General features: G+C 40.1%; 1 protein-coding gene across 1 annotated transcript in view; it reads left to right on the top strand.

Moving 5' to 3' along the window:
• Positions 1-1751: 1751 nt before the first annotated feature.
• LOC102231102 (urotensin-2 receptor-like) overlaps positions 1752-24276 on the top strand; it is a 64419-nt gene continuing 41894 nt past the window's right edge. Inside the window, exons 1-3 of the mRNA XM_005809624.2 lie at positions 1752-2212; positions 6243-6958; positions 10408-10786. Of these exons, the coding sequence (XP_005809681.1) occupies positions 6245-6958; positions 10408-10786 (1093 nt within the window). The 5' untranslated portion in view covers positions 1752-2212; positions 6243-6244. The remainder of the gene's footprint in view (positions 2213-6242; positions 6959-10407; positions 10787-24276) is intronic.

Here is a 24276-nt window from a genome sequence, read left to right as displayed (position 1 = left end):
TCCCATAAACATATCAGCAATTAGACCAACCAGGAAAACACGGTGTTGTATGTACGACTCCACTGTTTACAAACTCCCAAATCAAGACACTGAAATAACCAACAATCTACGTATGAAGATATCATTTAAGCTTTTCGCTCTAACTGAATGGCGTTGTCATGGAAATGGAAATGGGATTATCTTATTTTAGTTATTTATTGATGTATCTGTTTCTGTCCGCTAACGCAGTACGTTTATTCCGACTTTATCCATTTCATGTGTTTCATGTACAGTAGATGTATATACGGGTGTACAATTGGGTGTGTGTGTACAATTATGTTTGTATGTTATTGGTACACTATTAACTATATAACTATTGCACTGCCTTTACATTGGTTTACATTGCCTTTACATGTTAAAGCATAAATACATTTTGGAAGAAAAAAAAACCCCGGAAATGTAAATGGGAAACACATAAACCTGACAAATGACTGCAAACTGTCACAGAACAAATGTGTATTTCTGCACTCGGTTTCCTCAGTACGGTTTGCTTCTTGAAACCCTTTGATTGAATAAACCATCGGTAGTTTTAATATTTCTTAGAAACGGTGCCAGTTCCTCTCAGCCGTTTCTAACGGAGCCAGCTGAGCTTCAGGTCGACGAAGATCTAGTTTTTCTCCTACACACAGGTAGTGAGAGGTGATTTATTCGTTTTTAGCTGGGCTCTATTGCATCAAATTTGGCTTCGGGAAGTCACAAAGTCTTCCCTGCATGTTTCTGTGATCAGTTCATTTTCGAGGCGCAGTTAAATTCAGTCTCCTTCCAAGGCTTTGTCCATAAAAGTAAAATGTACAAAAGAAAAATTAGAACAAAACGAATAAGAAAAAGTGTGCAAATTTGTATTTTGTCTCTCATACACAATTTAAGCTCTACACGTTGATGGTGCAATATTTCTGTGTATGTTTTCATTTGTTCGTTTTATAAACATATGATGCATTTCCAGTAAGTTCTAGTTCCCCCCCGTTTCAATTTATTTCAGTTAACTAAAATGTTTTCTGAATTTCAGTTTTCCTTAGCGTTACATGACAACCTTGCTTGTAATGTCGCAGTCTGTTTTTGAAACGGCTCGTTTTCCAGACACCAAAAAAAACAAGAACATATTCCAAAGAACCCAGTGTGATTTTTAGAGACACTAACGGAAGCACACACACACAAAAAAAGCACAAAACATAAATTTAGTGTAATAGGTCCCCTTTTAACGGTTTAGGTGAACAGACAAAGAAAGAAAGGAAAGGCAAAACATGACGTCCTGGTCTTTGCTGCACGCAATGTTTGATTACAACTCTACTGGAAGGTGACATTGACCCTGCCACCCTGCGTTTACAATAACTGACACTGCAGGTTGATATTTTTTTTAGCATTATATGCATTATATGTATATATATATATATATATATATATATATATATATATATATATATATATATATATATATATATATATATATATATATATATATATATACATACAGGTGTCCCCAGTGCTGCTCTGTAACCGTTAAATCCCGGGTTGTGGCTCTGCTGCTACATGGAGATAGATGGCACTGGGGCTGCAGCTGGGAGCAGAGCGCATTTCCTGCATACCTCCCCTCTGTTGCCTCCTCTCCCCCACTTGGGGCTTGTGAGTGAGAGCGCCGCGCTAAAAGCTTGCTCTTCTCTCTCGCCTCTCTACCTCTGACACACACACACACACACACACCCTCTGTCTCTCTCTCTCTCTCTCTCCCTTTTCTCTTCCTCACTCAAAGACAGGAGTCTCCGAAAGCAGCTCCGTATTTCCCACTAAGCATCATTTCATTGACGTTTTTCCTCTTCCCATCTCTTGTGTCTTCAAGCACTTGTTTTTTTTCCCCCTCCTCTGAGCTGGATTTCACAGCTGCTGAGGTGACATTAGGCGTCTGGACGCAACTGAGGTGCGAAGGACAGAGCAATTGGGAGATAACTTTCCCCTCTGCAATCAGCGTGACACTTATGCCATCAGAGGAGTGTTTGTTTTGAGAGAGACTTCTGGAGAAGGATTTACCTTTGTGTTGAATTTTTTTCAACCATTTCCGATGGGATGTACGGGCATTTTCACGGTGGGAGATTTTTTCCAGCAAGTGGAAAGTTTGGGACGCGGCATGGCTGATGGAACTGCAGCTGCCTGCTGAAGCTCTTCCTCCAATTCAGTCCAGGTAATGAGGGATTAATGTTGGTTTGTCCGGTTGCAGACGGGTTGTCCTGTTTAACATCTGTATAAGCATGAAGTAGGGGGAACGTGATGAGTCTATTACACAGTGATGTGAACCCATACTGACTGCTTTCTGCTGCCGTTTCAGTCACAAAGAGAACTGAATGCATTTGTTCCTCTTCAGAGTTCTTCTGTTTTTTTATGCTTTTGTCGCATTTAAATGTTCAAATGTGAGGGCAGGTATAAGATCAGACAAATACAATAAATGTTCTGTCTCAGCCAACTTGTGTGAAAAAGCAGAGTCATGAATGAACTGATATCAACCAGATCCCAGTTCAGTTTCGTCATCCACGGCCTGACGTGATTAGTGCTAAGCCTGTCGATTCAAATCTCTTAAAAAGAACCTGTCTGACAACATGAAGTAGGCTAAAGGATCTCAAAAAGCAACTGAAAGTAAGTTAAAAAAAAAAGTTGTGATTCAGTCTTTAAGGTCGTGGTACTCAGTCAGAGCCAGTCATCCAGAAACAGAGAAAACATGGAGCCTCTGGAGCAGCACGTCTGTTGCTAAAGGTTTGACACTCAAAATCAGACTTAAGCCTGATTAAAAAATCTTCAACTCAAGCCAAGAACAGAAGCTGGTAAATAGCAACGTAGCACAGCTGTCCTGTGAAATGGTGCGTTGGTTTATTAACCTGCTAGCTGTAGCGGTCTAGCGTTGTGCTGCTGTTCAGAAGGATAAATGCTCCAGTAAGTGGAGGAAATTCAAAAGGTATTTATGGAAAGATATATAAAAAGTCAAGAGCTTACAGAACAACTACATCACATGTTTCAAACTCGAGGTTCGGGGGCCAAATCCGGCCCGCCATAAGCTGCAATGTGGCCCCCTGGACACAATCCAAAGATCCAATTTGGCTCCCAGTCCAGTGAAAGAAAACTTGTTCAGAGCCACAAATGGACCTTTAACCTTTTGGAAAAAAGATAATTTGGAAGGAATTTTGTTGTTATTTTTAAAGAAACAATGTTTTTTTTTTTTTTTTGGTTTTTAAAAAAGTGTAGAAAAATAATAGATTTATTTTCTTCTGCGGGATGTTGACATTTGTAGAAATATATGTAAAAAAAGACAAAAAAACCCTCATAGTTTAAAACTTAAAGACCAGAAATTAGATTTAATGAACCTGGTCTAGTGAAATCATTCTAGTGACGGGTGCCCAAAGTGGGTCCTGGAGGTCCGGAGTCCTGCGTGTCTTAGTTCTCTCCCTGGTTTAACGCACCTGGACCAAATGATGGCTCATTAGAAAGCCTAAGAAGAACTTTGACATGCCGAGAAGGTTGTTACTACCACCAGGGAGAGAACTGAAACATGCAGGACGCCGGCCCTCCAGGACCGACTTTGGCCACCTCTGGTTTAGATGAAGGTTTGGACTTTGGCCCAAAATCTCTTTTGGGCCTGAACTGTCAAAAACGGAAACGTGGCCTACCTTGACTAAAAGTCTAGTTTGTCTGAAGAAAAAGTAATCCTAAACCATGATGCTCCCACAACTGTAGTTCCCTTTGCGTGCTGTGTTGGTTTTGTGCCAACCAAACTTTTGGAATTGTGGCCAAAATTTCATCAAACATGGAAGAATCTTTTGGAAAAATGGCGTCTGTCGTTAAACTTGGTCGAGAATTTCAGAGACGACGGGTCATTGTTGCCACATGTAGAACACAAATTCCTGCAGTTCCTTCATTACTACGTCTGGAAACCTCTTTAGTCTCTATCATTTCATAAATAACAGGTTTTGAGAAGTGTCTTTATTTTACATCATAAAATCCTTGGAGTTCATCGCGGTTGTGCAGACTTCTTCTATCCACTGGTTTGATAAAACAGTGCCATGACTACAACTGTTGGATAAAATATTAAATGCATACAAATTGTTCAAGTAAAGAACACCAACGTCACTTCAGTGTGAACCACTTCCAACTGAGGATACGACAGATATTCAGGCCACCCTCTTTGAGAATCTCGCTTAATTAGCAATGTCAACGTTTCAAGGACGGGCTCCTTTTTTAATCTGGAACATTCAAGGATATATATATTTTTTAAATATTTAAATAAGTGTCAAGCAAACTGTAATCAATCGTGTGCTATTTTTACTGCTGAATTCATAATTGCACAACGGAAATACAAGCAGAAGAGACCGGGGGTTTTGGCTCCAAGTTCTCTGAAATGAAAGATAAAGATAACTGAGAAATAAATGAGAAGTGAAAACGGAGTGCGGACAAGATGGTCTGCATATAAAGCAAGTTTATCTATTCAATGCTTAATGGCTTTTCTGTCCCAAAACAGAGAACAGGACTGTCAGAATATTTGCCAATAATGTTCTCCACTATTTATGTAAGATACCTACGAGGCACTGAGTATTGAAACCAGATGATTCACTGTCTGACAGTGAATCAGACTAAAATTTTCCTGTTGTAAGGAAAGCTAAGAGGACCAAAATTTGCTCTATTTACTAAATGCCAAATTTATCAGGGGCAGAACTGACTGACCATATAGACTGATATAGTTTCAGAATGTACACTTCTGATCTGGTTCACCCGCAATATTTGTCTTTATTGGAGACACGCGTGTGAATACTTAAAGGGAACAAATCAAAGACTTCACATCCTTGTGTGACATCATGCAGACATGTACAAGTCTGGCTCATCGTTTGGCACAAATTCCATCTCTTCAAATACGGAAAAAAAATCTTCCACAGTCCAGAGACAAACCTGGTTTTTAAACAAACATTTTACCCCAGGAACATAACAAAAGTAAAACATACATGTAATGTAGTCTGTTGGAGCTTTACATCGAAGTGGCTGGTCGTAATGAACATTGCCGCATCCGAAAAACAAAAAAACGGGACGCTTACCATACTGCGAACACCATCCCAACTGTCAAGTACAGCAGTGACAGTAAATGTGTTTTGCTGCAGGAGGGACTGGTGCACTTCACAATATAGATCCCATCAAAAGGAAAGAACATTATGTGAACATTTTGATGCTGCATAGAAAGATACCAGCTAGGAAAGGTTTCCGTTAGTCATAGAATTGTGCAAATTGAAAATACGAAAACAAATTAGCTTCATGGAAACACGTCAATTTAAAAGAAAAAAACCCAAAGGGTTTTTTGATAAGAAGTTTTTGCGCTAGGATGAGGTGATTTTTTGACCTTATCGAAATGCTTTTTTTTTTGCATCACATGATCAACAACAAGATTTACTACTGGCAGAAATGACAAATAAGACCGGAAGTAGGAGGAGGATGTGGGTTTGTTATTGGGTTTTTTTAATAGTATGCAGCTGGCTCCACCAAAGCTCTTACTGTACTACACTGTTCATAAAAAGCTGTGTGTCAGGCGAATGTGTTGAATCCATAACACTTCTGTAAAACTGTCGTCTACAATTTCCCCAAAACACCACATACAAAGCCGGTCCTAAGTATAAGGAGCTTGTCACTCCTGCCTGAACTAGAGGCCAACATCTCCTCTGTTGGCTGATAGTTGATGAGCTCTAGCACCATGACTGAATTATGAATATATCTCATGTAACGTCGCTGCCATGATTTTTTTTTTATGTCTTATTGCATGAACAAGCTTGAACACTGAAATTGCAAAATTGTGTTCTTTGGACACTAGCAGACACTTTAATCCGGGATTAAAGATTTGCGCACTTTTGTAGTGGAAATGCAGCTTGTGATAGCTTATGTACAAATGGGTCTTTCCAAAGTAAAACAAGCCTCACCTTCGGTAATAGCAGCTCTGACAGGAAGAACTGGACAAAATTTCAGCAAACAATTATGAGGCGTTTGTGGAAGGGATGCCCAAAATATTTGATCAAAGTCATACACTTTAGATACTGTCCTCATTATTAGGCCATTTGGAAAACAGAAATTATTTTACCGATGCTAACTGATCTAAAACAAGAACTGCAGAGTCTGATTTAATGTCAGACCTTGACTTTCTTGTACAGCGCAGCTTAAATATGATTCTTCACTGTTCTCCCCACATCCAGGAATGACGACGGCGACCATGGAGCCCGTAGGAATCCTGGTGGAAAGGGGCGCCAACGCCACCGTCCCACCCGTGAGCTCTCACCAGGACGCCGCCGCTACCGTCACCATCGGCACCATCCTCTCCATCATGTGCTTCGTCGGCGTCTCGGGGAACATTTACACCCTGGTGGTCATGTGCCACTCCATGAGGACCGCGGCGTCCATGTACATCTACATCATAAACCTAGCTCTGGCAGATCTGCTGTACCTCCTCACCATCCCCTTTGTGGTGTGCACACACTTCCTGAAGGGCTGGTACTTCGGGGATGCGGGCTGTCGGATACTGATCAGCATGGATTTCCTGACCATGCACGCCAGCATTTTCACGCTGACCATCATGAGCACGGAACGATACTTTGCGGTGCTCAAGCCCCTGGACACGGTCAAGCGGTCTAAAAGTTACCGGAAGGCTATCGCAGTGCTGGTCTGGGTAGCCTCTCTAATCCTCACCTTGCCAATGATTGTGACCATTCAGCTTACGACAGTTGGGAAGAAGGCGATGTGCCTGCCCACTTTATCCCAGCAGTCTTACAAGATTTACATCTCTTTTCTGTTCTGCACAAGTATCGTAGCTCCGGGATTGATCATCGGGTATCTCTACATCCAGCTAGCACGAACTTACTGGATATCGCAAACAAAAAGCTTCAAGCAGACCAAGAAACTACCTAATCAGAAGGTTAGAAGGCAAATGATCTGTCTAGAGTGCTTTGCAAAAGCGTTAACGTTTTCCACATCTTGCCTAACTACAACTTACACCAAACTGTGATGTATTTTATTTTGATTTAGGGTGACAGAACACCGTATTATGACAGAGTATCAGGACCATACTAAGAACAAATTAAAAATACAAAAATAACATTCCAAGAATAAAATCAAACATTTGCGATAGTATTATTTTTTACGAGAATAGACTCGCATGAGAATAAAGTCATAACATTTTTATAATAAAATGATGGGATTATGTGAATTAAGTCGCAATAGGACTGCCTTCTCGTAATACTATGAGTTCAATCACAAATAATTTGTTCTCATGTGACGTTATTTTATTTTTATTTGACTTACACGATCGCTACATGAGATCTTTCCTGCCAACACCCATCACTCTCTACAATAACACTGAAGAATTGGAATTAATATGGGTTATAACAATATTTAACTCTCCATTTTTGAATTTGTACTGAATTTGAATTCTTGTAATACTGTGACTTTATTCCTGTAATATTATGACTTTATTCTAGTCATCGCCCCCCCCCCCCCCTCAAGTTTCTCTAATACCCCATTGTACATTACAAATTTATGAGCAATCTTAAAAGTTTGGCATACATTTAATTCCTCCCTTTTATAATCCGATGCCCTTAAACAAAATGAAGTCCTCAAGGTTTGTTAGAGGACATTAGTGAACAACCAGCCTGACGACGATTGAGGAACACGGCGGACGGTCGTGACGCTTTAAGGCAAGCTCAGGTTATGAAACAAAACCATAAAACGACAGGAGTTTGGTACAACTGCAAAGCTACCAAGGCATGTTCATCCACCCAAATGAGCAGGTCGTTTAAGCAGGAAGCAAGAAGAGCATTAAGGGAAGCAGCCAGGAGCCTAATGGTGTTTTTTCAGTTCTTAAAATAAGTAACATACGTACATTAGAAGGAATGTGCAACTCAGTACATCTGTACACTAATGTAGTGAAGAATATACATGGATAAATTTGTTCTGCAAGCTGCTGTACCTTGTTGCTCACATTTGGGCACCAAGGCTTTCATTCACTCTGCTCTCTTTTCCTTGAACTTACTGCAAAAAACTTTGAGATTGCCTGAATCTCTCTTGTTTAGTGCTTTTACATCCAAACTGCAAGTCCTTGGGGCAGATTTAATTACATCTACCTTTTTTCTTGTTTTGTTTTTTAAATTGCTTGTCATTTTCTGTAAACGGTGTTACTTTTTATGTCGTTTTTGTCGCTGCCTCTTGGCCAGGACTCCATTAAATATGTTTTTTTTTTATCTCAATCTTTATATGATTAAAAAAAATAATAATTAAATTGTGCAGAAAAAACTGACAAGAAGTGAGAAAGAGTTAGTTGGGAGCAGTGATGGTTGTAGTATTGCAGCTGCTGAGAGGAAGGATCTGTCGTAACGCTACTTTGTGCACTGAGGATGCAACAGTTAGTCACTGAAGAAGCTCTCCAGTTAAGCAGCTTCTTTGTACATGGAATGGGAGACACAATTAGTGATGTGATTTTTGTTTTATCCCACCCCTCTATCCCTGCAAATCTGGTGTTCACAGTCCAGTAGGTGGCGACACTCTCTCTTATAAGTTAGGTACCAGCTGGCAGCCGCCCTTCTTTTCACCAGCTGTTTGAAAAGAAGAAGAACCAGCAGCACAGACGCCATTATAGAAAAGAATGACTAGTTTCTGGTAGCACTTGAAAGACCGTTGGAAAATTATAATAGTGGTGCAAAAATCCAAAGGTTGTGGTGATAAGGCGAGAGGGGAGAAGGTAACATTTAGAGCAGGGGTGTCAAACTCCAGTCCTCAAGGGCCGGCGTCCTGCAACTTTTAGATGTGCAGGACTCTTAAGAACTGATCTACACAAGGAGGAGCTAATTAAGTCATTTCATTCCAGTGTTTTGTACCTGTGGCACATCTAAAAACTGCAGGACAGTGGCCCTCGAGGACTGGAGTTTGACACCTGTGATTTAGAGGCTGAAACCCGTAACTGACGGAAAATAGTCAGCAACAAACCCAACAGCAGCAATTCGGCACAAGTTTACATTGACGTTAGAAACAAGAACGGAGTGTGGAGAAGAGCGAGAGCGGCCGGGCGATCCGTTTATTCCCGTTTTTCATAAATTTACTGTCTGAACATTCTCGGAAATATTTCCAAATAACAAATTGTATCTGTTTTGTAAGTGAGTTTATTATTAGTTTTGTGTCAGCCAACCTGACAGCAGGGTTCAGCAACAGGTGGGAGAGGGGCCCTGCTGGGTTGCTTCTGTAAAACGTACTGTATGACTGAGTTGTTGTTATTTTATTGTTATTGTTATTTTAAAGCTGTGATTCCAGATGTTGTTGAAACATGCCATGTCAAATTTAGTAAATTACATTTTCTTCACTGTACTGAAACTATATCCTAATACATGAATCAAATATCTCTAATGTTTATGTATAAATGACAACTCATGTCTATACCAAAGAAAATGCATTCCTCTCTCCTATTCAGCGATCAGGGTAAACATTGCTATGCAGAGGTGCAGAGGCTGCACCTTTTTCTATCTAGATAGAAAAAAGGAGTACAGTTTGTTCAAAATCTCAGAAATCTTCTAAAAAAAGGGGGTTCAGAGTTTAAAAAGTTGAGAATTTTTTACTTTTGAAACTCAGAAATGTCCAGAAATGTATTTCTGGATTTTTTTTTTTTTGACAATCTAAAAATGTGAATTTTTCTAGCAAAATTTCTACTTTTGAAACTCAGAAATGTCCAAGTTTTTTTTCTAGAATTTTTTTTTTTTCTGAGAATAATCTTTTTGGCAGAAATGTACCACAACGTTCATTTTCTATCCACAATTGCCTTAATTCCTGTCGTCGGTGCAGGGACACAGATCAACCTCGGCTTATTTTCTGTTTCCCCTCAGAAACTGAGGGGTTTCTTTTCTTGCCACCCTTTCAAAAGGACAGTATCTCTAACTGTACAGCGAGGCTCCAATACTGTGAAGAACACTGTACTGTGCATTATGCTTGAAAAAATAAACCCAATGAATGTGCATGTTTGTAAAGTAAACCAGTTTTGATTACGGCCATAATATGTTGTTCACCAAACTTTTTATCAAGTTTTTATCGAGTTTTTATCGAGTTTTTTTTTTTTGCCTAGTTTCCATGAAGTGAATTTATTTTAGAAATCTCAAATTGTGCAATTATATACTTAATAGACCATATAATTGCAGCTAATTTCCAGGGCTTCTTTGAAGTCCCAGTCTATTTCTGGTCATAATCTTTCTGTCTCCCACCACTTGATTTGAGTGAAGGGGGGAATAATTAACAGCTGTAAAGATTTTACTTTTCAAGAGTACATCACATTATGCCATTGTGGCTGAACAGATTTCTGAAATCTTCATTTTCCCCATGTTCCTCCAGGTGCTGTACCTGATCTTCACCATCGTGCTCCTCTTCTGGGCGTGCTTCTTGCCCTTTTGGATCTGGCAGCTGCTCAGCCAGTTCTGCCCCTCCTTGCCCCTCTCCACCAAAGTCAAACGCAACATCAACTACCTGACCACGTGCCTGACGTACTCCAACAGCTGCATCAACCCGTTCCTCTACACGCTGCTCACCAAGAACTACAAGGAGTACCTGAGGAAGCACAAGAGGTCGTGGTCGGCCGGCAGCTACTTCAACAGACGGAACCGTTTCCAGCGGTCGCCCCGCAGGTCGCCGTCCGCCAGCAGTCAGCAGTGCACCGAGAGCTTCATGCTCACGCACACGGCTTCCCTGCGCGCTCACAACAGCAGCCTGCGCGGTAGGAGCAGCCTTCCTCTGGCTTGAATTAGTGTAACGTGTGTGCATCTCCCCTTTCAACATCAATATCTTTCAACAATGAAACCTTTAGTTCAGGATTTGTCAAACTCGGTTTTCATTTTGGGCCAGACCAATAATCTGAATGCTCTTGACGAGCCGGTTGTGCCAGGATGTATTGATGAAGCTGCTAAAACATCAGTAAACAGCTGTTTGTTTCAGCGTTCAACAAGTGTTTCTTAAAATGAAATAATATTGAAACATTTTTCACACTGACCAGTCCATCCAGGATTTTGCGATTGTTTTTGTGGTCTTTTGCAATCAAAATTGCAGATTTTGTGGAGTTAATTTAGAAATATTTGCAAGAAATTTTCATGATATTTGCGCAGATGTTTCATGTTACGTGTGACTTTCCATTAGTAGCCGTATCGATCACTGACTATAACTTAACATCAAGTGTGGCTGAGGCAGCAGTCACCTAAACCCAATGGTTTTTTTTGCAGTAAAATCGTGAAAATTTTGCGGACTCGTGAAAAACTGGAGGGACTACTTGATGTAATTTGGAGTCTAGAGGGCCACATAAAAAGCCACGGTGGGCCACATTTGGCCCCCGGATCTTTGAGTTTTTGTGAAACTGACTTTTTCAAGTGCAGAACACAACTATTCTTTTATTTTTTCATCCTATGAGAATGTCATGCATAGTACATTTGAAGACTGACAGACTAAACACTCGCATCATCTTAAGACTATTTCACAGAATTAACACTTCATGGATCAAGACAAAACTTTCACAATCCAGAAGCCTACTGGATTTGGTTCTGGTGACTTAATTAAATTACAAGAAACCAGTATGTTTAACAAAATTAGACGTGCATTATTCAAGCTACCATGTAGTAGTAGCTGGATCAGCATCCATCGGCTGACAGACAGCACAGGAGAGTAGTAACAGCGCACCATGATATGGGAAAAAGCAAAATGTTCACCGAAATCTGCTGAGATATCAGTCGTTGTGATGTAATTGTCAAGATTCTTTTATTGTCGTTTGGATGTTCCAAATGAAAATGAATATTTGTGCTTCATATCTGCAACATCCAATAAAAAGTCTCAGTTCAGGGTAAAGTCTCACACACACTCAGGCGTATTTCAGTTCGAGGAACTCAAGTCAATCTCACAGCAAACGTCCAGCACACCCATCCGCACAAAGATCGATTTATTTATCTATTTTTACTTTTTTATGACTGCGTACCGTGTCGCAGCGCAAACGGCTCGGCCGTAAACGGTGTTCGCGTCATTTGATTAAAGAAATGGAGAAAAAGCTGACTAAGTGTGAAAACAAATATATTATTTCCTTAGTAAAAGTTTGAGATTGTGTTGCTAAACTTCCCTGTTGTAATTTGTCCTGATTTTTCCAAACCTGTATTGTTTTGACTGCTAGCAGATACAGTTGTACTATTTGAATGAAAACTCCTTGAAAGGAAAAAAAAAAAGACATTTTTTTAACGTGACTGTCTTTACAAAGTTAGTGTGTTGGTGAGATTCGAGACAGTTACCAAAATGGGGCATTTTGGGACTACGTTTTTCCAAAGATGAAGGATTATTTTAGCTTCGTTTTAACTCTAGGTGCCCCACTTCCAGGGTTGGAAAAACACTTTTCTATATTTGTTTATGTGCCTGCCGGTTATGAGTCATGCATGCATTAAAGGGCTTTAGATGTAGGGCACAAAGGTTCCCTGCAGGGAAAGCAGGGTGACGAAGAGCAGATTGATGGGAAATGGAGGGAACACAAAGTAATGTCTGTACAGGTGGAGCTGACAAACAAAAGGGGGGAAAAAAGCAGCTGCAGTTCAACGCAGGGTCTGATTTGAATCCACTGCAGGTAATATCTGCTATATAGGTAATGAAATATCAACTCAGAAGTTTGATCAGAACTAAGTCCCAATGGATAAAGCAGAATCTTGCAGCTGTCTCGTCACACAGGAAGGCAGACAGAAGAACAAATCCAAAGCTTGCAATCAGATTTAGAGCATGGTGTTTCTTTGTTTGCTGTTGTTTCTGCCCAGGCTGCCTGCTTTATTTACCTTCAGGAATTCAATAAGTCACACCAACCATAACTCACAAGCGCATGGAGGACGACACAGGAAGGCTACACTCACTGCAGAGATGGAACAAATTTAAGGGGGCAGTATTATGTATTTTACAAGTAGATAGTGTAATTTTTATGGTACAATAAAGTAATTGTTACTTTCAATTGTTATAAAAATGTTGTACATATCTAACATGACTTTCTAACATTTGACTTTGCAATTTATCGCCTTGAAATTGGACCTCTGTCTCTTTAAAAACTCCTCCTCTTTCTGAAACTCTGCCTTCAGGAAGTCATCACAACATGGCTACTCTATTAACCTTTTAGCAAAGTTTTTACCTGCTACTGAGAAGTAGCTCCTATAATGAGTTCATCTGATGTACAGTTCCACCAGGTGTTTGCTAATTGGTGTGAGCTAGTCTGAAGGAGCTGACTGGGGGAGGGCTGTTCTGTGTGGCAGAAGCTCAGAAACTGCAGCTCAGAGGAGGAGCTTCGTCCTCGAAGGCGGAGCTAGGTCCAACCAGGCGTTTTACACAACTGAATGGTTGCCATGGGAGATTAAGATTTCTCAAACATGCATGAAAGAATTAAGGCAACACTCCACATATGTTTTTGATGTGGGAATAACATTATAACATGATGTAAAAGTCAAAAAAGTCGACTTCACATAATACTGCCCCTTTAAGAAGCTCCTGCTCTGACACTCCACCTTCATCAAGTCATCACAACAACATTCCTCTATCAAATGTTTAACGTTTTCACACTGAGAAGTGGTTCATATAATGAGCTCAGTAGATGTGCAGTTCCACCAAGACAGAATTAAACAAGTCAGGCTTTGACTTAAATGTTCTGCACTTCTAGGTTATTTGAAACAAATTGCGAAACATTTCCGCAGCTCGTCTTGTTCTTGGAAACACAAAGCGCTGTATTGTCTGTTCCTGTGAGATGGACATAAAGTTACATCATCAGCAGTCACCATGTAGGTTAATGGTCAGTAACTGGGTGTGTTTTTGTCATCTGCCTTTCCTCCAATATGTTATATTATAAAGAGACATAATCCATTTAATAGCAGCTTAAGTATTTTTACTGTTTCTTGTTTTTTGTGTCTCGCCTCAACTTTACCATGGTTTTCCTTGTAAAACACCTCATATACTCCACACAACACTTAGTTTTAGCAGCTAATAAAACACACACTCTGTTTATGCAAGTGGAGATCTTCCAAAGTATGAATGGCGTTCCAAGGTTTGTTGGTTTAATAAAATCCGGACAGTACATCTGCTGTGATTCTGACTGGGGTTGGGTTAGGGGAGAAGCAAAGAAGCTGACTCATGCCTTCACTGGTTTGTCAAACAGTCGACGGTCACTTTGCTCCTCCTGAACCGCTCTGCTCCTGGATTTACGTCCTCCCTCCTACAGGTGTGTGATGCTGCATATTTTGGTAGTGATACAAACTTCTGAACCTTAGGAGTTTTTGTGGTTTTCCCCTTTAATTGTTTTGACAATTTTGACAGAAGTTTATAGATGCCTACAAAATACTTTAATAACATATTAGCGTGGCTTGTGTGCATTTTTTCTAAATGAAGTACAAAGAATTATTTTTTTTACGGTTGAGTGGAGAAACTTCAATACAAAAATAAAATCAAATTTCAAGACGGAATCTGAAACGTAAATATTGAGATCAATACCAATTTGGTACTAATTAACTATTTAAGGTTTAGCTTTTTGACCACAACTACCTCAGGTGAGCCTAACATGAAACAGGATTAAAATGTCCACTGTAAAGTATGGTGTGATGATCGCTCTCTTCGCCACATTAAAATGTAAGGCATCATGGATCACAGTAGATTTAAATAAAAACAAAAGGTTGCGACTGTTTTTGAAAGATAATGAAGCATAACACAGTAATTCTAGTTCAGTGCAGAAGTTGTTGACCAGACACAACATCAACCTTCTTCCTGAGCCATCTAAGTTGTGGTCGATCTCCTCTTACGTCATAAGTCAACATAAATATTGTAAGATTCCAGGATAATGCGAAATACTAACAAAAAAATGCCTGATATGAGATTTTCTCTTTCCAGATACGCTGATAGTCGCCCATTTTGATAGTTCAAAAATATCCATGAATTGGCAAATTTTCATTGAATATTTCGGAAGAAAATCAAACCTTTCAAACATGTAAACGTTAAGTATGATTTTGCTTTCAGTGACTTCTTAAGAAAATACTGGTTGTAATGACCTCAAGTTATAAGTTAAAGAAATATGTTTTTTTTTCTCTTACTTTGTAATTTAACAAACAACTTTTTAAGGCTTTTCACACACTGCGGGTTTGGGGTGAGGGGTCAAATGTGAACCTCGTCCTGTTTGCCGTGGTGATGGACAGGCTCACCGAACGGGTCAGGTCAGGCAGGACTGTTTGCAGAGAACATTGTATTCTTTAGTGAGGGTAGAGAGACGTTGGAGGGGAGCAGCGAGATGTTGAGGTATGCTCTAGGTCAAAGGTGAAAAAAAGGCACCAGAGGCAAGTCAGAATATGTGCGTGTATGTGAACGTGATGAATGTTTTGAGCAAAACGCAGAGGTTTTCTGAAGGTAGCTCCCAAAGAACAAGAGAGATGAAGAAGAGAGCAGAAGTGATGCTTGTTAGGGAGGATTTGTGACAGAATGATGGCTGCGACAATAAATAGGAAAGGGTAACTACATGGTGGTGTTATCTGCGGGGACATCTGCTTTGGAGACAGGTTAGCTTCCCTGGAGGTGGAGGAGCTAAAAAGATGGCTAGATTTTCACAGGAAGTGACCAAAATGGACAGGATTAGAAATGAGTAAATTAGAGGGACAGCTCTGGTTTAGCAGTTCGAGATGAAGTGTAAGATGTCTAGGTTAGATGAGTTGGACATGTGCAGACTCGAGATAGTAGATATGTCCTGCTAAGGAGGGGTGCATGGGAGGAAGGAAGGAGAGGGATCAGAAAGATTAATTCAGGAAGATTGTGCAGAAGGTCGTTGACACAGAAGAGGATGCCAAGAACAAAGTGGGATTGAGACAGATGTTTGGGGACGGGGGTGTCTAATGAAAACAGCTAAATGAAGAAGAAGCCTCTTTTGTCTTGTTTTGTAGCAGCAGTAAGATGCTACAAAACAACCACAAATGCCAGCATCTCACAGGACACACCAACACAACGGAGCAGCTGCATTGGTAATGACCTGGAAAGAGTACTGGTACACTTCCGCTAATCCTCTCAATAGCGGAGCAAATTTTTTGTTTAGCACTTTAGCGCTGTTGCTAACTTTGAAAACATTTAGCTCGCTTAGCCTCCCATAAATGGATTTTTCCAGATTAATTCTAAAGTGTTAATTCACTTGGCCGTTTTGTGAACTTTCAGCTGAATAAAGTTCGACATCTGTGTTGAAGCTTTGGGTATCGACTGTTTTCGCTTACATTCAGGTTCCTATTTTGAAGTGGGGGAAAACTGTTTACGTTCCGTTTCCTCTCCACCCGTCATGCGGTGCAGCAAATGATGTTCATTCTGTACCCAGAATGCATCGCTGTAGGACACAGTTTCACCAGGTGACTCAGAGCCCATCCAATCACTGAACAGATGCTTAGAACAGATAAATGTGTGGATGTGCCAAAACTTTCTCCAGCTGAACAGAAACAAAACTGAAGTTATTATTTTTGGACCTAAAGAGGAACGATCTAGAGTTATAGATCTAGAGTTATAGATCTAGAGTCAATGCACAGCTTCAGTTATTACAACTGAAAACCAGCGATCAGCCCGAAACCTGGGAGTAGTGATGGACTCTGACCTGAACCTCCAGAGCCACATAAAGACAGTTACAAAGTCGGCCTTCTGTCACCTGAAGAACATTTCCAGGATTAAAGGACTAATGTCTCAGCCAGATCTAGAGAAACTCATCCATGCGTTCATCTTCAGTCGTATTGATTATTGCAACAGCGTCTTCACAGGTTTGTCCAACAAATCAATCAAACAGCGTTTTTGGTATAGTGTTTCAGCATTAGTCAAAATAATGTTTATGATTAGTGCTTCAGAGTTAACGCAACTAACTTTATCCTGTGAGACTCTGGCAGTGTAGTTACTGATGCCCAAAACTAACTATTTATTTTTCAACAATAAAAATGTAAAATTGCGGCACAGATATGTATTTATCCCCAGTACTCCATCATTCATTCATTACATTGAGTTTTCATAATGTCTATTATTTAATATCCCTGAAGAATGTCTAAGAATGCATTAAAGTAATGTGTAAAACTGTGAGACAGATGAATGACGAGCTCTGTTGCTTGGCACTGCACAGCTTTGACTACATTGTTAAATTTTTAGAACGCAGGCCATTTTATTTTGTAGAAGCGCATAAAATGTTAACTGCATTGCCAACTGCTTGGAGGGAAACACGCGAGTTACCTAACGTATACTGACATTTATGATGGAAGCCTGAAACTTGGAGAGAGAAATAAGGAATTGTAGGATCCAGGGATTTATTATTTTTTTTTATGTTTTGGAAAACATGTATTGCCGTGTTAACTCTAAGCAGAGTGTATATTTTGCCACAGTGGCAAAAGACATAAATAACCCCTTTGACTAGTGGAGTTGTTCCATTCATATGAAACATTCATATTCCCAATGCACTGAGACATTTATTCTTGGCTTTAACGGAGTGTCCCAGGAAGCTACTGGGCATATGGCGGAATGTGGACATTGTTTCAGTCAAGTCTTTGTGCCGTGTTCATGTTGTAAAACAAAAACCTCACCCAAAAAGTGGGCAAAGTCTGTCTACTGGTTTGTTGTACCGTATTATATCCACGAGGAACAGACACAAGATTACATTCTCTCTGTGCAAGGAGCATGGTTCTGATAAGTTCCTTCTCTCGACCCGTTCTAAAAATACAGCTATAGATATCGCATATTCATTGTTGCACTGGCAAGTTGGATCGCTTGTCTCTTTCCTGGTAGATAAAATGAGGAAATAAATCAGCAAAGCCAAGGGGGGATTTTCAACGGAAACATCGGCATAACGTGTCAAATGAACTTTTCTCTGTTCCCTCTTGCCAGGGGAAAGCGGATAAATGAAGACATACAGACTCTTTGCAGTGCATTTGTTCTACTCGTATGCATTATTCATTAACAGTACAGTGCTTCTGTAATTTTTATAGTCGTAAATGCGGCGCTTCCCTCTCAGAGAAAGGTCAGATCCCTGTGAGCTGGTAAGAAAACGTAAATGAGAAATCAGAAGATGAACCTAAACAAACAAGATTACTTTGTTTGTTTTGCTCTGGGAGTGCTGGGAGTTGATTGCTGGTTACTCTATTAAAGATTACATTTACATATATCTAAGAATTTATTGTACCGTTATGTAAATATAATTCTTTTTGTTTTACTCTTTAGCGTAAAGCAGGAGTTCCCAAGTCTGGCTATCAAGAACTACTGTCTTGCAGCTTTAAGATGCTTCCCTTTGACAAATCACCTGAATCAAATGAATACCAGGCCTCTCTAGAGCTTGATGACCGCTGCAGAGGGAATTCAGATATTTGATTCAGGTCTATTGACGAGTTGAAGACGCATGGTATCCCTCCAGGACTTGATTTGGGCGCCATTGGCCTAAAGATTCAAGCAGTTCAGGTTTCAACTTTCAAGACGTATCTCAGCTCAGCTGGTTCTGGATGGAATACCATGCATTTGAGGGGAAGGACAACAAAATATTCATAGTTTAATTCTTTTATTCAGTTAAACAATGTAGTTTTTTGGTTCTTTTTTTACTGATAGATCATTTCAGTAGTAATAGTAGAAGATGCGGATTGATCCTTTCTTATTGGGAGTAAGTCTTTACCTACAGTGGTGTAGTTCAACTACAGTAGGCATCTTGTGATGGTGGGATGGAGCAAGAGATGCGTAGATAGATAGATATTGCCTTAATAATTTTTATTTTCAGACTTATACATATGACCATGAGGTATGCATCTCGACTGAAAGAAAGAAATCCTGGTCCCAGGCAAATGTAATGAGCTGTTTGCTATAGGTTGCCCAGACTTACCCTCTGAATAAGACGGAGCTACAAACCTTTAGGGATAGAAGTCTGGAGCTCTGTTGTCCGGGGAAGCTCTATTTAGATCCTTCGTTCCTCTGAAATTTACAGAGTCGGCCGAGGTGCTTCGGGTGCTGTTGCGTTTTTAAAAAACTGAGTTTTTGTTCATGTGACAATAAATCACAAAACTATTTCTCTCCATTGATGATTTACTGATGACTCAAGGCTTGGTTACTCAAGGACGTTCCCGTTGTTCAACTCGCTCCACTCACAGCATCCCACAGGGAGAAAAGCAACAATCAGACAATGCATACATGTTTTACACAATGGGTGACATGGAACAATGATACAATGATTGATTATAAGAAGAATCAATCCCCTTTATTATGCACATGCTCTTTCAGAAGTGGTCAAACCTCTCCTTGTCTATCACCCTTTCTGCCCTGTAATTATCTTATCTTGCGTTGTTGCTGGGGTTGCGTCACCACCCATAACTTCAGTTTGTTGATGTAACTTCTGGGTTAATGACACATTGTGTCCTGACTCAGACTATCGCACTCCCCACCCCAAAATGACTTGTTTTTACGATTTTAACAGCATCTAATCAGGATACATTCTGAAAGCCTCTTTGAAGGTTTTCCAGGGATTTCAGACTGCGGGGACACAAGCACAGATTCACAATTTGATGAAGGAACCGATCCTTTGTGGACTGGGACTGTCTTGGTATCCCCCAACCAAATTGGAGAATCCAACTACCCATAACCCTATGGTCAGCTAACCCTAACCCTAGGAGGAGGGACATCTGGATTTCCCTCCCCGTCATGTAGAACCCAATCATGAGTGGATGGATCATTTTTCTATTCCATGAATAACTGGCCTTAAACTGATGCTTAACTCTTTACTTGTTCTCATTGACACTGTAGTTGAAATAAATGGTAAATGGTTGTACTTGTTTGGTGCTTTACCAGATCTAGAGGACCCCAAAGTGCCATACTTCATTCACCCATTCACACACACGCCCACATGCTGATGGTGGCAAGCGACCACATTGTAGTCTGCCATAAACCAGCACCGCCAGGCCCTCTGACCACCTCCAACAGCAGGCAAGGCGGATGATGTGTCTTGCTCACAGACATAATGACAGAGGCGGGCGTCCGAACCGGCAACCTACCGATTACAGGAAAAATGACTACAGCCATTGCCCCAAAAGATAAACATAGTAATAAAAAGCATCTCACTGTGGGATTTGGTTTTCCTGTAGTCAGGCGAACAATATTAATAACATTGAGGACTTCCTGCCCCGCCAGACCACAGTCAATAAGTTTCAGACATCTTGTCTTCACTCAGTCATGTAAAGGTTTAGTTTCTGTTCAGGCTTGAAATTACAAATTTCAAAGACGTTATCAGAGTTATTATTTGAACTAACTTCTTTCCCTTATCACAGAATCTTTCCTTTTGACCAGTAGATGTCTCCTTGCGGGTGGCTGGGTTTTAGTTTTGTGTTTCTGGAAAAAGGTTTATAATAAATGTGTTTTTGGAAGGATAAAAAACTTTTTACCCCAATAACTGCTGCTGACTTCACTTGGTGAAAGCACAAACATCACTGCAGCAGAAGCAGGTTTATGTTTGTTTCTGTCTTCGTCAAAGCCCATTGCCCATAGTCGGAGTGGACTTTAACAGCCTCCACTTCTGTCAGTAATGTGAGTTTGTCATGCTGGTTGCTGCTGATTTTGCCTGAAGGCTTTTGCCTGAAGCAGATTCAAGAACTCCTATTTTCCAGCTTGTCACTGACGCAGTGGGAGCTCCCTCCTAATGACAGCATACAACTTCTCTTTTTTACAACTCAATAACTGCAACTTTGCAAACTACCAAATTCAGCCTGTAGAAACTTCTATATAATATCGCTTCTTTGTTTTGAGTGCATTTGTTTTTCAAAGTAAAATGCTCCAATGACAGAGCCATATTTCTGCTACTTGTCAGCATGTGAAGTCCTGTCACGACTGGTATGCTTCCATTCTGACACGAGTTTCTATTTATAGACTTGGTGCACAACCTGGATTGCACTTCGCTGTTGATGACAGGCAATTATGCACTATGTTGTGTTGCACTATGAAATAAAACTCCAGTAAAATGTGTAGAAGTTTGTATTTTGTCGGAGTGTCCAAAATGTTATATTTTTTTTGCATTTAAACATGATGTCATTAGTTTGGGTTCAGTCTTGTGTCAAGCCATTTCATTAGTTAGGTAGCTTCTATTCTATCTAACTAATTCCACTCGATTCTCATCTCCCTTCATTGATCCATCTGGGGTTTCTCCCATTGAGCTGGATTTCTTCAGTGGAATTTAAACTGACATCGATTTTGTTTCAGAATTGCAGTCTGCCTGTAGTTTCAGCAACGGCAGTAAAGGAAGCGAATGAAGCCGTTCAGTCCGCATTTACATTGAATTTACATTAGCAGCCATCTTGTTTGGCTCAGCACTTCTCTCTTGGCGATGGACGATGGACGATGGTTGTTTACAGCGCAGGCATTTTCCTGTAAGCTTCATAGCACCAAACCGGCACGCTACACACGTCCGGGGCGAACATTAGCGTTTGGGTAAAATTTTTAAAAATTAGTAGTAATTAGTGTTCCCCTTGAGCTGGTATGTACCCAATGCTGTTAACATTATTTACATTATTTAGTTTTAAGAGCCAAAGACAACAAGCAAAATGATAGCATATCATAGCATGCAGTGTGCTAAATGCACAAAAAATCTAAATGAGTCAAAACCAATAAATGAGTTTATTGGTTTTGACAGAATAAGCAACAAGATGACCTCATTATATCAATATTTATCCCATACGAAAAAATCTACCACCATTGCTCCCCACAACACACAGTAAATACCCCCTTCTTCATAACAAACCTCTGGTCCTCCATTGCCCATATTAAAGCAGCTTGTGGTTTGGCTCTGCTGATTTTTCCATGCATGTGTAGCTGGGTGAGAGCCTCTTACTGTGTCCGTTCTACAGTGGAGATATTCACACAGGGCTGAACTGGGAGGATTTGTTGTTCAGAGGATCCGATTGAAGCTCGAGACTTGACATCTTTCCTATGACGATGGAGAAACGTTCTACTGCCTCACTGCACATATGCAACTTCGTAAAATTCCTAAAGATTTTTTTTCGACACGAGATCACTGCTTATTAGAACGAGACAATATTCCTGGTCTCATGCAGCCGCATTCGGCTGCGTAATCTGTTTTAGATTGTTAAATCCACAGTAAACACATAATCTTACACAAAACCAGTTTCTAATTAAATATTTTATGCAATTGCCTCTTAAATCTAATTACTGGATGTCCCCCACTTGGTGTCAACAAACTGCCATGAAGCATTTGATAAATGGTGATGAGACTTTCACATTGCTGCAGAGGAATGCTTGGCCCTCTCTTCTTTGCAGAATTGTTCTAACTCAGCCACATTTAAGAGGTTTGAATAATGAATGGCCAGTTAAATGCCAATCAGATTTTAGTCCAGCGTCTCTGATTTTTTTCTCCTTTTTACTATTGAGAGGTAGATCTCTAATAAATGTCAGTGACTTTTTATCTGTTAATGTTATTTATATTAGTGCATAATGTGTTGATCTTTGGATTCTTAGGCTACTTCCTGTTGTGAGACAGGTTCTCTTTTGATCAACAGGTCTGGCAGTAATCAGACTTTGTTATCACTAGTGAACTTCAACTCTACTTTACAAATAATGTGATTAGCCACAGCTGAATCGTAATTTAACACAATCCCTTTTTCACATTGGGATCAATTTTGTTTCTTTTCCCAAAATTTCATCCTTTGAAAACTATTTTTTTCCCCCTTTATTCAGGTCTTTCTTTTTCTTTTTTTTTCAGTTCAATGATCTGAAGCATTTATGTGTGACCAAAAAGTCAAAACACAAAAAAAATTTTAAGAAAGGAAAGTCTTTTCCGCAGTACCTAAGATTGCTCTTGACTGACTCTTTAGAAAAAGGTTTGACGTTCAAAAAAACTCCTATTTTATTTGTGAAAACAGCCAGAAGGACAATTTTCTGTGCTTTATTGGAAACATCGTCAAACATCGTCAACTACGTGGGTAATCGAGTCTCTCTGGCAGACAAAATAAGCTTCAGATTTCTAGGAGTTGTGAATATAAGTCGCATCAGTTTGTTGAAATATTGATTCAGAAGAGAATATTGTGTATTGTTTTTGTAACAAATGTCTATCAACAGTAGTTTGAAGGTCAGTGCATGGCAGATCAAAGCTCAGGTTCCCTTTCTACAGGTCATTCCGACAGTTTCTCACTGATTCCTTCAAGACAGAGCAAGAACTATCGATCTCCTTCCCAGAGATTGCATTGACTCGACTCCTTTTTGGGAAATGCAGATGAGAATCGCTGATCTTTTCTAATCGTAGCAGATCTGAAGCTTTGCCGGCGATAGCTACAGGAAGTGTTGTCTCAGGAACTACCGCCTGCAATCAATAAATGTCCCAACTCCACCCTTCTCTGCTGTCAAACACGATCCTATGGAGATGAAAGGGGATTGAGTGCCTCTTTGTCTTGGTTCATGTTAATCTTCTCACCCTGCTTTAAACAAAAGTCTTAAAACATTGAAACATGGGTTCCACTTATGATCTGAGGCACTTAAATGCAACACACACACTTTCCTTTCCTTTTTGGGGTCACAATCTGTTTTCCTTGAGGCTCATAAACTTCAGTACTTCATGGTGTCCCTGCACCCATGACGCCCCATAAGGAGATACACAAGCTCCAACATCTGACATAGAGTGAGTGCTTTCAAATGTTAGAGGACAAGTTTTAAGTTTAAGCATAAGAGCTGCTGGGTTTGTATGGGATCTATCTTGCAATTAGTTTGTGTCATGTTTGTGTGGAAGCCCATGGCTTCTGGGGACGTATCGGGCTGCGCAGGGCTCTTACAGGCATCCAACCTTCCTGACCTCCCATGGGTTAGCTTACCAGGCGAGGCGGTTATGGGTCCTCTCTGCCCTGGTCCCTCTAAGTTTTTAATTATTTTTAAATAATGTGTTTTGGTTATGTTTTTTTCCCCCACTTTCTGATTTTGCCTGGTAAACACCATGATGTCTAGTGGTGGGACTGGTTTAAAATGGCTAATTGAGTTGTGATTAATTTATCGCAATTAATCACATTTCAGTCAAACTATATGTAGACAAAATTAGCAACATTTTCAATTATTTTTGCTGCTAAAATATTGAATACATAAACATAGACGTTCAACAGGAATGATATTGTTTGTTATTGTCTGTTCAACCATCAGATTGGTGCAAAGTGCTACTATACTTATTGAGCTTTGAATGAAGCTACACCAGGAACCCCTGATGTA

Source organism: Xiphophorus maculatus, chromosome 10 (assembly GCF_002775205.1).
Source record: "Xiphophorus maculatus strain JP 163 A chromosome 10, X_maculatus-5.0-male, whole genome shotgun sequence".
Classification (NCBI taxonomy): domain Eukaryota; kingdom Metazoa; phylum Chordata; class Actinopteri; order Cyprinodontiformes; family Poeciliidae; genus Xiphophorus; species Xiphophorus maculatus.
This window is presented reverse-complemented; position numbering and strand designations above follow the sequence as displayed.